The following is a 16,011-nucleotide window of genomic DNA, read 5'->3' as shown; positions in this document are numbered from 1 at the left end:
CAGAGATTCACCACTCTCTGCGTGAAAAAAGTTCTTTCTCATCTCGGTTTTAAAGGATTTCCCCCTTATCCTTAAGCTGTGACCCCTTGTCCTGGACTTCCCCAACATCGGGAACAATCTTCCTGCATCTAGCCTGTCCAACCCCTTAAGAATTTTGTAAGTTTCTATAAGATCCCCTCTCAATCTTCTAAATTCTAGAGAGTATAAACCAAGTCTATCCAGTCTTTCTTCATAAGACAGTCCTGACATCCCAGGAATCAGTCTGGTGAACCGTCTCTGCACTCCCTCTATGGCAATAATGTCCTTCCTCAGATTTGGAGACCAAAACTGTACGCAATACTCCAGGTGTGGTCTCACCAAGACCCTGTACAAATGAAGGAGTAAATGTTGTTGTTGCTCGTTAGAGCTTTGGGACTTTACGCGTCCGAGATACAGCATGGAAACAGGCCCTTCACCCATCTAGTCCATGTTGGCCAGCGATCCTGCTGGAGCAACTAGGGCAGGTCTGGGCAGCGTCCCTGGTGAACAGGGATAGGTGACGTTTCGGGTCGAGAACCCGCTTCAGACTGAGAGTTAGACGGGAGGGAAACCAGAGGTATGAAAAGATACGGAACGCATCGGAAGAGCCCACAATGGTCCATTGTTGGCTGTGGAGGAGGTGATAATGGGGGGATCCAAACCAGTGAAGCTAGCAGGACTCGTTGACAGGTTAGTGGATTAGAGATATTTAGTCTATCCCTACTTTAGTTTAGTTTAGTTTAGTTTAGAGGTACAGCTCGGAAACAGGCCCATCGAACCCACACCGACCAGCGATAGACAATAGACAATGGGTGCAGGAGTAGGCCATTCGGCCCTTCGAGCCAGCACCGCCATTCAATGTGATCATGGCTGATCATCCCCAATCAGTGCCCCGTTCCTGCCTTCTCCCCATATCCCCTAACTCCGCTATTTTTAAGAGCCCTATCTAGCTCTCTCTTGAAACTATCCAGAGAACCGGCCTCCACCGCCCTCTGAGGCAGAGAATTCCACAGAGTCAGAACTCTCTGTGAGAAAAAGTGTTTCCTCGTCTCCGTTCTAAATGGCTTACCCCTTATTCTTAAACTGTGTGTGTGGCCCCTGGTTCTGGACTCCCCCAACATCGGGGACATGTTTCCTGCCTCTAGCGTGTCCAAGCCCTTAACAATCTTATATGTTTCAATGAGATACCCTCTCATCCTTCTAAAATCTCCTCACACTTACACTATCTTACGCATACTGGGGACAATTTACGATTTTACCAAGCCAATTAATCTACAAACCTGCACGTCTTTGGAGTGTGGGAGGAAACTGGAGATTCTGGCGAAAAACTACGCAGGTCACGGGGAGAACGTACAAACTCCGCACAGACAAGCGCCGGTAGTCAGGGTTGAACGCGAGTCGTGGCGCTGTAAGGCAGCAACTCTACCGCTGCTCAGTGAAGACTACATTTTATTTTGTATCTAATGTTCGATGAGCCAAAGATTGAAGTCACCACTAAGTCACATTATTTGGGAGAAAAAATAATCTAACACTCCAGCAAACCTGGTTGTGTTAATGGCGGTGTCTTGGGAGATATCATTAGATAAAAAAAGTAGGGTCATATTACTATTTGTTGGAATTTTCTGAGAGGAAATGAACTCTTAGATTCATAGAGTGATACAGCGTGGAAACAGGCCCTTCGACCCAACTTGCCCACACCGGCCAACATGTCCCAGCTGCCTGCCCGCGTATGGCCCAAGTCCCTCTAAACCTAGTTTCCTCTTTTTCCCCGACATTATGACACTGAGCGTTTGTATAAGCTGTAAAACGCTTTGAGAAGCCCTGAGGTACAGGATGGGGCTGCAATGATTAGGCAGCCAGCGGCATTCATTTGCACAGATAGCCTGTTGTACAGGAGTCTTTCAATTCACTGGAGTCCACTTTATTATGAGATTGCAAAACCTTTTCTTGCACGTCAGATAATAAAATGACCCCAAACTGTGTGGAAGCATTGAGTCAGAGTTTGAAATGCATGATGCTTTATTTGTCTGTTTTGCTATTTCTCCACATGCTGATTTTCAGATGAGTTCATATGGCCATAGGTGATAGGAACGGAATTAGGCCATTCGGCTCATCAAGTCTACTCCACCATTCAATCATGGCTGATCTATCTTTCCCTCTCAAGCCCATTCTCCTGCCTTCTCCCCATAACCCCTGACACCCGTACTAATCAACAATCCATCAATCTCCACCTTATGAAGAAAGACTGGATAGACTTGGTTTATACTCTCTAGAATTTAGGAGATTGAGAGGGGATCTTATAGAAACTTACAAAATTCTTAAGGGGTTGGACAGGCTAGATGCAGGAAGATTGTTCCCGATGTTAGGGAAGTCCAGGACAAGGGGTCACAGCTTAAGGATAAAGGGGAAATCCTTTAAAACCGAGATGAGAAGAAACCTTTTTCACACAGAGAGTGGGTGAATCTCTGGAATTCTCTGCCACAGAGGGTAGTTGAGGCCAGTTCATTGGCTATATTTAAGAGGGAGTTAGATGTGGCCCTTGTGGCTAAGGGGATCAGGGGGTATGGAGAGAAGGCAGGTACGGGATACTGAGTTGGATGATCAGCCATGATCATATTGAATGGCGGTGCAGGCTCGAAGGGCCGAATGGCCTACTCCTGCACCTAATTTCTATGTTTCTATGTTTCTATGTTAAAAACATCCATTGACTTGGCCTCCACAGCCTGCTTGTGGCAATGAATTCTACAGATTCACCACCCTCTGACTAAAGAAAGTCCTCCTCATCTCCTTCCTAAAGACCTCTGGTCCAAGACTCTCCCACCAGCAGAAACATCCTCTCCACATCCACTCTGTCCACAGTTAGAGTTTCAACCACCTCCTTTTGTCTGCCGATCTTCCTTGAACTTCCCCGCCATTACGGGTGTCGGGGGTTATGGGGGTGAAGGCAGGAGAATGGGGTTAGGAGGGAGAGATAGATCAGCCGTGATTAAATGGCGGTGTGGACTTGATGGGCCGAATGGCCCAATTCTACTCCTATTCCTCTTAACCCTTTTACAGCTGAAACCTTCCCTAAATGTCCCTGTTGATGCCAGAATGGCTTTAATTCCCCAGAGGTCCCGTTTCCCGGAATTCACCTGCGTGTCACCAATGTGACTCATTCTCTTCCACCCTGTCACCTGTTAGTTTTCCTGGTTGATGTTTGATATTTAGATGCACGGCCTTTTGAATTTATTTCATGCTTACTAGAACTTATTTTTATCTCCCCGGTTAAATTTATTTTTGAGATTTTGATTTCAATATGAGCCGCTACTAGTTCTGCCGAGTGTTTGTCCCTGCTCGGTGATACACCAGGCCCTTATCAATGGGCGGCACGGTGGAGAACGTGCAAACTCCGTACAGACAGCACCCGTAGTCGGGATCGAACCCGGGTCCCTGGCGCTGTGAGGCAGCGACTCTACCCGCCTGTGAGGGTTGACTAACTGAGGATATCATGCTCAGGGTTAGAAACATAGAAACATAGAAATTAGGTGCAGGAGTAGGCCATTCGGCCCTTCGAGCCTGCACCGCCATTCAATATGATCATGGCTGGTCATCCAACTCAGTATCCCGTACCTGCCTTCTCTCCATACCCCCTGATCCCCTTAGCCACAAGGGCCACATCTAACTCCCTCTTAAATATAGCAAATATAGTTAATAACCACACCGATCACTTTGTTATTAGCAGTGGAATGAAAGTTGTTGGGACGTGTGCAGGTTATGGCTCTGGGCCAAGAACTGGCAGAGAATATCGAGACATTTCACAGACCAGCAACACTGCGGCTGAAGGCACTGATATCAGTTACTGACTGCTCAATGGGAAGAACCTATGCGTTGTGACACTGAAACTCACAGACTCGAATATCTCGGAGAAAAACCTCTTGGTCTGTATTGGATTATTCAACAGCTGTTCATCAGCCTCTCAAAGACGTCTGGGTTAATTGTCAGGCCTTGCTCTAGTGGATTGGCACCTTGTTGTGGTGGAGAAGCTCGTGTGGTCCTGAGATCCTGAGAGCGATGCCGTCTGGAGCTATGCTCCTGGTAGGGTCACCCATGGCGGTAAGGTCGAGGGGGAGGACTCTGACAAAGAGCCAATCCAACCAAGGCCTCGACGGTGGAACAGGCGGAGGACGATGGCTGACCTTAGTGGAGCTGACGTCACAACGGCTGGGAAGGCGGATGAAGGGTCTCCGGTCGTCTTGGACTCCACGCCACTGGATCCTGACCCAGATCTGTCAAGGACCCCACTTGGGGTGGCTGTCTGTGCACCAGTCTCCCCACGTTAAACAAAGTCACGCACCGGAGTCCTCCATATAGGGAGACACCCATGGTCTCTGCGCGGAGCTCCCCCCTGTGGTCTCTGTGCGGAGCTCCCCCCGTGGTCTCTGTGCAGAGCTCCCTCTGTGGTGTCTGCGCGGAGCTCCCCCCGTGGTCTCTGCGCGGAGCTCCCCCTGTGGTCTCTGTGCGGAGCTCCCCCTGTGGCCTCTGCGCGGAGCTCCCTCGTGGTCTCTGCGGTGAGCTCCTCCCGTGGTCTCTGCGCGGAGCTCCCTCTGTGGTCTCTGCGGTGAGCTCCTCCCGTGGTCTCTGCGCGGAGCTCCCCAGTGGCCTCTGCGCGGAGCTCCCCCTGTGGTCTCAGCGCGGAGCTGCCCCTCGTGGTCTCCACGTTGGAGCTTCCTTTGGGAGTAGGGGGTAGGGGGGCAGAAGAAATAATATACCATTAAATGATCTCTGTGCAAAATAAAAGATTGCATGTCCAAGCTTGCGTGCGGATGCAATTACACAGAAGAGGAAGTGGGATATCAAGGTGCCAATGCACAGGAGGTTACCCAAACAAAGTGACCAAGATCCAGACTTCTTAGAATTGGCATCGGTGAGTAACATCGCAGTAGAGTTGCTGCCTCACAGCGGCAGAAACGCAGGATCGATCCTGACCACGGGTGCTGTCTGTACGGAGTTCTTCCTGCGACCCGCGAGGGTTTTCTCCTGGTGCTCCGTTTCCTCCCACATTCCAAAGGTGTGCGGGTTTGTCGTCAAAATTGGCTTCGGTAAGTTGGAACGTTGCTCCTCGTGTTGGGGTACGGGGCGATCTCTGGCTGGCACGGACTCGGTGGGCCGAAGGGCCTGTTTCCACGCTGCATCTCCAAAGCCTCTGAGTTCCCAGGGCCACAGTCTCTGAACAAGAGTTGATTCCTCCTACTAGGGTAAATGTAATTGGAGACAAAAAGTGACCTTTGTCTTTACCGGATGATGCCAAGAACCTACACGCTGCACTCTGTATCTTTCCCAAGGCAGACACAAAATGCTGGAGTAACTCAGCGGGACAGGCAGCATCTCTGGAGAGAAGGAATGGGCGACGTTTAGGGTCGAGACCCTTCCTCAGACTGATTCCTTCTCTCCAGAGGTGCTGCCTGTCCCGCTGAGTTACTCCAACATTCTGTATCTAGAGGTCGTGGCTTTCAAGTGACAGGGGAAAGGTTTAAAGCAGATTTATTGGGCAAGTTTATTTTTTACACAGAGGGGTGGCGGGTGCCTGGAACGCACTGCCAGGGGTGATGGTGGTGGTGGAGGCAGATGCGATCGTGGCGTTTAAGAGACTCTTTGATAGGCCGTGTTTAAGAAGGAACTGCAGATGCTGGAAAATCGAAGGTACACAAAAATGCTGGAGAAACTCAGCGGGTGCAGCAGCATCTATGGAGCGAAGGAAATAGGCAACGTTTCGGGCCGAAACCCAAAGGAAATAGGTAACGTTTCGGGCCGAAACTCGGAAGAGTTTCGGCCCGAAACGTTGCCTATTTCCTTCGCTCCACATAGATGCTGCTGCTTCGGCCCGTTTCTCCAGCATTTTTGTCTACCTTCGATTTTCCAGCATCTGCAGTTCCTTCTTGAACAAATAAAGTTGACTTGACTCGACTCTCTGGGTGAAAAAGTTCTTCCTCATCTCAGTCCTAAATGACCGACCCCTCCACATAGATGCTGCAGCACCCACTGAGTTTCTCCAGCATTTTTGTCTACCTTCGATTTTGACAGGCCCATGGGTATGCAGGGAATGGAAGGATATGGATCAGGCACAGCAGGCAGTGAAGAAGGCGAATGGTATTGTTAGCATTCATCGCAAAAGGATTTGAGTATAGGAGCAGGGAGGTTCTACTGCAGTTGCACAGGGTCTTGGTGAGACCACACCTGGAGTATTGCGTACAGTTTTGGTCTCCTAATCTGAGGAAGGACATTCTTGCCATAGAGGGAGTACAGAGAAGGTTCACCAGACTGATTCCTGGGATGTCAGGACTTTCATATGAAGAAAGACTGGATAGACTCGGTTTGTACTCGCTAGAATTCAAAAGATTGAGGGGGGGATCTTATAGAAACGTACAAAATTCTTAAGGGGTTGGACAGGCTAGATGCAGGAAGGTTGTTCCCGATGTTGGGGAAGTCCAGAACAAGGGGTCACAGTTTAAGGATAAGGGGGAAATATTTTAGGACCGAGATGAGTAAAACATTTTTCACACAGAGAGTGGTGAATCTCTGGAATTCTCTGCCACAGAAGGTAGTTCAGGTCACAGTTTGTTGGCTATATTTAAGAGGGAGTTAGATGTGGCCCTTGTGGCTAAAGGGATCAGGGGGTTGGAGAGAAGGCAGGGATGGGATACTGAGTTGGATGATCAGCCATGATCATATTGAATGGCGGTGCAGGCTCGAAGGGCCGAATGGCCTCTACTCCTGCACACCTATCTATTCTATAAGATAAGATTTCATTTATTGCATTTGGAATGTCCAAACGAAATGCCGTTTCTGCAGCCATACATACACACTTTCTTGCACACGCGCTGTTCTTTAAACTGTGACGAAGCACCTGAGGATTTACTCCCAAAAATCCTGGCAAATGCAGGCTGGTGGAGTTGTAAACAAGGCGAGGAGCTGGCTTTGTGGAGCAGAGCCGTTGGCCTGGAGCGCTGCACAGCGCCACGCCCGGGACAAGCGGCAACTCGCGGCCCTGTGACCCGCTGTGACAAGCCCGCTCGCCGGTAGATGCAAACCACGCAGTGAGTGCTGGAGCACAGCGCGCAGTTTTGGTCTCCTGATTCGAGGAAGGGACATTCTTGCTATTGAGGGAGTTCAGCGTAGGTTCATTCCCGGGATGGCGGGACTGACCTACGAGGGAAGAATGGGCTTGCATTCGCTGGAATTTAGAAGGATGAGAGATTCAGATTCAGATTCAGATTCAATTGTCAGTGTACAGTACAGAGACAACGAAATGCATTTAGCATCTCCCTGGAAGAGCGACATAGCAAACGATTTGAATAAATAATAATAAGTGTCCGGGGGGGGGGTGGGGGGGGGGGGTGATTGGCAGTCACCGAGGTACGTTGTTGAGTAGAGTGACAGCCGCGGGAAAGAAGCTGTTCCTCGAATTGCTGGTTCGGCAACGGAGAGACCTGTAGCGCCTCCCGGATGGTAGGAGGGTAAACAGTCCATGGTTGGGGTGAGAGCAGTCCTTGGCGATGCTGAGCGCCCTCCGCAGACAGCGCTTGCTTTGGACAGACTCAATGGAGGGGAGCGAGGAACCGGTGATGCGTTGGGCAATTTTCACCACCCTCTGCAATGCCTTCCGGTCGGAGACAGCGCAGTTGCCATACCATACTGTGATGCAGTTGGTAAGGATGCTCTCGATGGTGCAGCGGTAGAAGTTCACCAGGATCTGAGGAGACAGATGGACCTTCTTCAGTCTCCTCAGGAAGAAGAGACGCTGATGAGCCTTCTTGATCAGAGTAGAGGAATTGTGGGTCCAAGAGAGGTCATCGGAGATGTTGACTCCCAGGAACCTGAAGCTAGAAAACACGTTCCACCTCCGTCCCGTTAATGTGGATGGGGGTGTGCGTGCCGCCTCTGGACTTCCTGAAGTCTACAATGAGCTCCTTGGTCTTCTAGGAGTTAAGGGTCAGGTTGTTGTCAGCGCACCATGCTGCTAAGTGCTGGACCTCCTCCCTGTAGGCCAGCTCATCGTTGTTGCTGATGAGGCCAATCACCGTTGTATCATCTGCATACTTGATGATGGTGTTAGTACCATGTACAGGTGTGCAGTCATAGGTGAAGAGGGAGTAGAGGAGGGGGCTCAGCAAACAGCCATGTGGAACGCCGGTGTTCAGGGTGAGGGTTGAAGAGGTGTGCTTGTCTAACCTCACAGACTGGGGTCTGTTGGTTAGAAAGTCCAGTATCCAGTTGCAGAGGGAGGGGTCGATGAGGTTGATCTGATAGAAACGTATACAACTGTGAAGGGATTGCGGCAGGGTCGATGCAGGAAAAAATGTTCCCTATGTTGGGGGAAAAGTCCAGAACCAGGGGTCACAGTTTATGAATGAGGGGTCGGTCATTTCGGACTGAGATGAGGAAGAACTTTTTCACCCAGAGAGTCGAGTCAAGTCAACTTTATTTGTTCAAGAAGGAACTGCAGATGCTGGAAAATCGAAGGTAGACAAAAATGCTGGAGAAACTCGTCGGGTGCAGCAGCATCTATGTGGAGCGAAGGAAATAGGCAACGTTTCGGGCCGAAACTCTTCCGAGTTTCGGCCCGAAACGTTACCTATTTCCTTTGGGTTTCGGACCGCAAACGTTGCCTATTTCCTTCGCTCCATAGATGCTGCTGCACCCGCTGAGTTTCTCCAGCATTTTTGTCTACCTTCAACTTTATCTGTCATATGTGCATACAAGATGTGCAGTGAAATGAAAGTGGCAATAGAAACATAGAAACATAGAAATTAGGTGCAGGAGTAGAGGCCATTCAGCCCTTCGAGCCTGCACCGCCATTCAATATGATCATGGCTGATCATCCAACTCAGTATCCTGTACCTGCCTTCTCTCCATACCCCCTGATCCCTTTAGCCACAAGGGCCACATCTAACTCCCTCTTAAATATAGCCAACGAACTGTGGCCTCAACTGCCTTCTGTGGCAGAGAATTCCACAGATTCACCACTCTCTGTGTGAAAAATGTTTTCCTCATCTCGGTCCTAAAATATTTCCCCCTTATCCTTAAGCTGTGACCCCTTGTATCTGGACTTCCCCAACATTGGGAGCAATCTTCCTGCAATGCCTGCGGGATTGTGCAACACACACACAACACAACACAAGAACAGAATCAGTATTTACATATTAAAATAATGACACAACAGTAAATTATTCCCTGGTGAGAGTAGCGTTTACGTTCCTGACGGCCTGTGGGAAGAAACTCTGTCTCATCCTCTGTTTCCGCACCGTGACAGCGGAGGCGTTTGCCTGACCGTAGCAGCTGGAACTGGAACAGTCCGTTGCTGGGGGGGTAGGGGTCCCCCATAATGTTGCTGGCTCTGGATTTGCACCTCCTGGTGTATAGGTCCTGCAGGGGGGTGAGTGTAGTTCCCATGGTGCGTTCGGCCGAACGCACTACTCTCTGCAGGGCCTTCCTGTCCTGGGCAGAGCTGTTCCCAAACCAGATCGAGATGTTGCCAGACAGGATGCTTTCACAAGCTCTAGAGTTGAAGGACTGAAGGATCCTCAGAGAGACTCTGAATTTCCTCAGCTGCCTGAGGTGGTAAAGGCGCTGCCTTGCCTTATTCACCAGTGTGATGTCCATGTCAGATCCTCTGTGATGTGGACTCCCCAGTATTTAAAGCAGTTCACCCTGTCCACAGTAACCCCCTGTTTATCCCCAGTGGCGTGTACGTCCTGCTGTAAATCTGCGGAATTCTCTGCCACAGAAGGCAGTGGAGGACAATTCACTGGACGTTTTTAAGAGAGAATTAGATTGAGGTCTGAGGGCTAACAGAATCAAGGGATATGGGGAGAACAGGGATTTTGGATGAACAGCCATGATCGTATTGAATGGTCTACTCCTGCACCTATTGTCTATTGTCTATTGTCTATTGTCTAAGACACACACCTACATAAAAGTTAACATAAACATCCACCACAGCGGATTCCCCACATTCCCCACCCTGATGGAAGGCAATAATGTCCAAACTTCTTCCTCTTTTATTCTCCCGGGGTCGGGGCAGTCGAACAATCAGCCGTCGTGGCGATCGAAGCTCCCGCGGCTTGGAGACTCAAAGTCGGTCTCTAACCAGGGACCGCGACCTCCACCATGTTGAAGCCCGCAGGCTCCTGCGGTTGAAGCTCCTGAAGTCGGTCTCCAGCGAAGGCGGCCAACTCCTCGATGTTAGGCCGCAGTGCGGACGGAGATACGATACGGTGTTTCTATGTTTCTATGCGCGGAATGTGACGGGAACTAATTTAGCCCTCCTCCCTCCCCCCGCTCTAAGCGCCATCTCGGGGGGGGGGGGTCAGATACCATAACTTTATTCTCGTCTCCACAGATGCTGCCTGAACCACTGTGAGCATGTCCAGCCGCTCTGTTTGACTTAAAATAATCTAACGTGACACGATATTAGATTTTAATTTCGTTTAGTTTAGAGACACAGCGCGGAAATAGGTCCTTCGGGGGCCACCGGGTCCGCGCCGGCCAGCGATCAACGCGCACGCTAACACGATCCTACACACACACACCACGGACAAATAATATTTTTACCGAAGCCAATTAGCCAACAAACCTGTTTGTCTTTGGAGTGTGGGTGGAAATCGGGGCCTGCTAATATCGTGTCACTTCAGACGATTTTAATGTCAACAGAAATGCCGTTTCCACGGCATTTCTGTTGACATTAAAATCGTCTGAAGTGACACGATATTAGATTTGATTTGGTGATTTGGTAAACGGGGCCACAGTTTGCCGGCACAGTTTGCCAAGTTAACAGTGGATGTCAGAGAGTAAATGCAGAGGAGCAGTGACCCTACTCATGCTTAATGGCCCCCTGTCCCACTTAGGAAACCTGAACGGAAACCTCTGGAGACTTTGCGCCCCCCACCCGAGGTTTCCGTGAGGTTCCCGGAGGTTTTGGTCAGTCTCCTCTACCTACTTCCACTACCTGCAACCACCTGCAACCTCCTGGAACCGCGGGGAAACCTTGGGTGGGGGCGCAAAGACTCTCCAGAGGTTTCCGTTCCGGTTTCCCAAGTGGGACGGGGGCTTTAGAACAATCTCAGCTCCAGTATCCAGTATAAGTGGTGGCCGATTGGGAAAGGGGGAGATGCAGCGAGACCTGGGTGTCATGGTACACCAGTCATTGAAGGTAGGCATGCAGGTGCAGCAGGCAGTAAAGAAAGCGAATGGTATGTTAGCTTTCATTGCAAAAGGATTTGAGTATAGGAGCAGAGAGGTTCTACTGCAGTTGTACAGGGTCTTGGTGAGACCACACCTGGAGTATTGCGTACAGTTTTGGTCTCCAAATCTGAGGAAGGACATTATTGCCATAGAGGGAGTGCAGAGACGGTTCACCAGACTGATTCCTGGGATGTCAGGACTGTCTTATGAAGAAAGACTGGATAGACTTGGTTTATACTCTCTAGAATTTAGAAGATTGAGAGGGGATCTTATAGAAACTTACAAAATTCTTAAGGGGTTGGGCAGGCTAGATGCAGGAAGATTGTTCCCGATGTTAGGGAAGTCCAGAACAAGGGGTCAAAGCTTAAGGATAAAGGGGAAATCCTTTAAAACCGAGATGAGAAGAACTTTTTTCACACAGAGAGTGGTGAATCTCTGGAACTCTCTGCCACAGAGGGTAGTTGATGCCAGTTCATTGGCTATATTTAAGAGGGAGTTAGATGTGGCCCTTGTGTCTAAGGGGATCAGGGGGTACGGAGAGAAGGCAGGTACGGGATACTGAGTTGGATGATCAGCCATGATCATATTGAATGGCGGTGGAGGCTCGAAGGGCCGAATGGCCTACTCCTGCACCTAATTTCTATGTTTCTATGTTTCTATGACTCTCCAGAGGTTTCTGTTCAGGTTTCCCAAGTGGGACGGGGGCTTTAGAACAATCTCAGCTCCAGTATTGGGGGGTTGAACGAGGTGGCTGCGGGAAGCTCTCATTTATGTATTGCAGAAAGACTTGATAAAACCCAATAAATGGAGATACAGGGACCTGCAGATCCTTGAGTTAAAACACGAAACATCACCGGTCCATGTCCGAGTTACTGGGCGGGTCAGGCAGCATCTCTGCAGGACGTGGACCGGTGATGTTTTGTGTCGGGACCCTCCTCCAGTTCGAAGAGGGATCCCCACCCGAAACTATACATGATAACAATCAAACCTTTTGCCCACAGATACAAGATAAAGGGATCAGAGTTTTGTGCAAGAAGTTGGGCTAGATAGGGCTCTAAAATTGTACAAGGCATTGGTGAGGGGATATGGGGAGAATGGTGTACGGGGTTTTGGTCGCCTAATTATCAGAAGGTGATCATACAAAATAGCAGTGAGCTCGAAGGGGAGAATTACCTAATGTTAGACATAGAGCAACTAAGTTCCCCAGAGAAAGGTTTATTAAGTTAGGGCTTTAATCTTTGGAGCGTCGAAGGTTAAGGGGAGATGCTGATAGAGGTTTTTAAAATGATGAGACTGATAGACAGAATTGACGTGGAAAAGCTTGAATCTGAGAGTAGGGAAGATTCAAACAAGGGGACATAGACATGAGAATTAGGGGACTGAAGTTTAGGGGTAACATGAGGGGGAACTTCTTTACTCAGAGGGTGGTAGCTGTGTGTGAGGGGCTTCAAGTGGAAGTGGTGGAGAAGGTTCGATTGTATCATTTGAGAATCAATTGGATATGTATATGGATGGGATAGGAATGGAGGGTATGGTCGAGCGCAGGTATATGGGACTAGGGGAGTTCCAGTGTTCACCACGGACTGAAGGGTCGAGAGTTCTTGTTCTCGTGCTTTAAAGGATTATATGGTTATATGGTTATATGGTTAAACCGCCCACAGTGCACCGATACAAGATAAAGGGAATAACGTTTCGTGCAAGAGAGAGCTAGATAGGGCTCTTAAAAATAGCGGAGTCAGGGAATATGGGGAGAAGGCAGGAACGGGGTACTGATTGGGGATGATCAGCCGTGATCATATTGAAGTCTATCCAGTCTGACATCCCAGGACTGTCCTTAAGCTGTGACCCCTTGTCCTGCACCTATTGTCTATGTTTCGTGACATGCGCCAGACTCGGTGTTAAACGTGCTTTTCCTTTGTCGTCCCACAGAGATGCACATTACAAATGGCGGGGAGATGGAGGCAGTTAAGGGCGAGATGATGGATAGACCGTGCCTGAAGAACCACATGGCCACGTGCCAAGGGGAGAGCGTCTCGTTCAACGCCGCGGGCGAGCCCGCGCTGAACGGCAAACGGCGGAGCAGCCTGGACGTGCCGAGCGGCGAGGAAACGGGAGAGCAAGGCGAGCAGGAACCAAGGGCCCAGAGGAACCCCAACGCCTGCCTCTGGAGGCAGCAGATCCTGAGGCCCAAGGCGGACCTCAAGAGACAGTCGGCCCTGTCCATCGCTATCGGCGAGTCTCCCCCGGTCGACGACGAACTGCTCGGGGGGGCCACGGAGAGGTGGATGCTGGGCGACACGGGCCAGCAGGCAGCGCTGGCCACTCCGGCCCTGCCTGGCCGCCAGATCGCGGGCAAGGCCGACAGCTGGCCGCACCAGCGCTTCCCCGCGGGCACCAGCTTCGGCGCCGCCTCCAAGAGCGACTTCTCGCTCAACACGCTGCTGGCGGAGGCCGAGAGGGACGACTTGGGCGCACGGCACAGGAGGCCCTCGCAGAGCTCGGACCCGGAGAAAACCGCAAGTAAATGCCCCCCCCCCCCACACATCTTACTCCGCCTTCTTGTTACTGAGTGTGTCAAGGAAGAACTGCAGATGCTGAAACAATCGAAGGTGGACAAAAATGCTGGAGAAACTCGGAGGGTGAGGCAGCATCTATGGAGCGAAGGAATAGGTGATGTTTCGGGTCGAGACCCTTCGGGTCTCGACCCGAAACGTCACCTATTCCTTCCAAAAGAGAGTATACCCCCTGACCCAAGACATAGGGCCGAAACCATAGGCAACGTTTTGGGTCGAAACAAAAGGTTTACGTTGCCTAATACGCTCCATAGAGCTGTGCACCCGCTGAGTAGAGCTGATCATTCAGGCCCTACCTCGCCTTCTCTCCATACCCTCTGATCCCCTTAGAAACATAGACCGCCATAGAAATTAGATGAGTCATTGGCTTCGATCATCCAACATGATCAGTATCCAACTCAGTATCCCGTACCTGCCTTCTCTCCATACCCTCTGATCCCCTTAGCCACAAGGGCCACATCTAACTCCCTCTTAAATATAGCCAATGAACTGTGTGGCCTCGACTACCCTCTGCGGCAGAGAGTTCCAGAGATTCACCACTCTCTGTGTGAAAAAAGTTCTTCTCATCTCGGTTTTAAAGGATTTCCCCCTGATCCTTAAGCTGTGTGACCCCTTGTCCTGGACTTCCCTAACATCGGGAACAATCTTCCTGCATCTAGCCTGTCCAACCCCTTAAGAATTTTGTAAGTTTCTATAAGATCCCCTCTCAATCTTCTAAATTCTAGAGAGTATAAACCAAGTCTATCCAGTCTTTCTTCATAAGACAGTCCTGACATCCAAGGAATCAGTCTGGTGAACCGTTTCTGCACTCCCTCTATGGCAATAATGTCCTAAGTGCTCATGGAGTTGAGAATAAGATGTCGGATCGGGCGGAAGGTTGGGTAATATTCTGAGAATCGAGTCGGGATAAATGCAGCATTGTCAAGTTGGCAAGCGGGAACTCGCCCAGGTGCCTCAGGATCTGCAGTTAGCGCTGCAGTCACCTAGTGACTCAGATGAAAGGACCTGGTAATATTTCCCCGTTGCTCCCCTTGCCAACAACTCCCACACACATCACGTTCAGAAATAGGATTCAAGATTCAAGTGAGTTTTATTGTCATGTTGTCCCAGATCGGACAATGAAATTCTTGCTTTGCTTCAGCACAACAGAACATAGTAGGCATGAATACAGAACAGATCAGTGTGTCCATATACCATGATATAAATATATACACACATGAATTAAAAAAACAGATAAAGCGCAAATAAACCAGATAATGGGCTATTAATGTTCAGAGTTTTCTCCGAGCCGAGTTTAATAGCCTTAGTTCTTGGTTCTTGGTCCTCCAAAATATTCCAAATGGAATTTAAACTGTGGAGGTGGTGGAGGGAGGGCTTAAGCCAGAAAGGGTTATTGGGAAGAAAGAGCTACTTTAAATGTAGTTGCATCTGGTTGGGTAACTATAGTAGGGTGGAGATTATTCCATGCTTTAATTGTGCGGGGGAAGAACGAATTGCTGTACACATCTGTCTTTGTAGCTGGGATCACAAATTGGATCAAAAGCCTGATGGCTGTGGGGAAGTAGCTATTCCTGAACCTGGACGTTGCAGTCTTCAGGCTCCTGTACCTTCTACCTGAAAGTAGCAGGGAGATGAGTGTGTGGCCAGGATGGTGTGTGGGTCTTTGATGATACTGCCAGTCTTTTTGAGGCAGCGACTGCGATAGATCCCCTCGATGGAAGGGAGGTCAGAGCCGATGATGGACTGGGCAGTGTTTACTACTTTTTGGAGTCTTTTCCGCTCCTGGGCGCTCAAGTTGCCGAACCAAGCCACGATGCAACCGGTCAGCATGCTCTCGACTGTGCACCTGTAGAAGTTAGAGAGAGTCCTCCTTGACAAACCGACTCTCCATATTCTACTCAGGAAGTAGAGGCACTAGAAGTTGAAAGCTAGGTGGGAAATAATTCTGAAGAGGATATGAAATATTGGCAAGTAACTGCGTTTGGGGGCAAAATATAGCAGGGGATGTTCAATGCAGCCTCATAGGTCCCATGTAATTTGTGCAAAAACATAGAAACATAGAAAATAGGTGCAGGAGTAGGCCACTCGGCCCTTCGAGCCAGCACCGCCATTCAATATGATCACGGCTGATCATCCAGAATCAGTACCCCGTTCCAGCTTTCTCCCCATATTCCATTAGCCCCAAGAGCTCTATCTA

At 49.7% G+C, this 16,011-nt stretch overlaps 1 protein-coding gene across 2 annotated transcripts in view; it reads left to right on the top strand.

The window, feature by feature from the left end:
* Positions 1-16,011, top strand: part of arhgef19 (Rho guanine nucleotide exchange factor (GEF) 19) — a 65,665-nt gene that overhangs the window by 18,864 nt on the left and 30,790 nt on the right. For both annotated transcript variants that reach the window (XM_055659142.1, XM_055659144.1), the window contains one exon: positions 13,171-13,761. In XM_055659142.1, the coding sequence (XP_055515117.1) occupies positions 13,171-13,761 (591 nt within the window). The remainder of the gene's footprint in view (positions 1-13,170; positions 13,762-16,011) is intronic.

The sequence above is a fragment of the Leucoraja erinacea genome, chromosome 30, assembly GCF_028641065.1.
Source record: "Leucoraja erinacea ecotype New England chromosome 30, Leri_hhj_1, whole genome shotgun sequence".
NCBI lineage: Eukaryota > Metazoa > Chordata > Chondrichthyes > Rajiformes > Rajidae > Leucoraja > Leucoraja erinaceus.
This window is presented reverse-complemented; position numbering and strand designations above follow the sequence as displayed.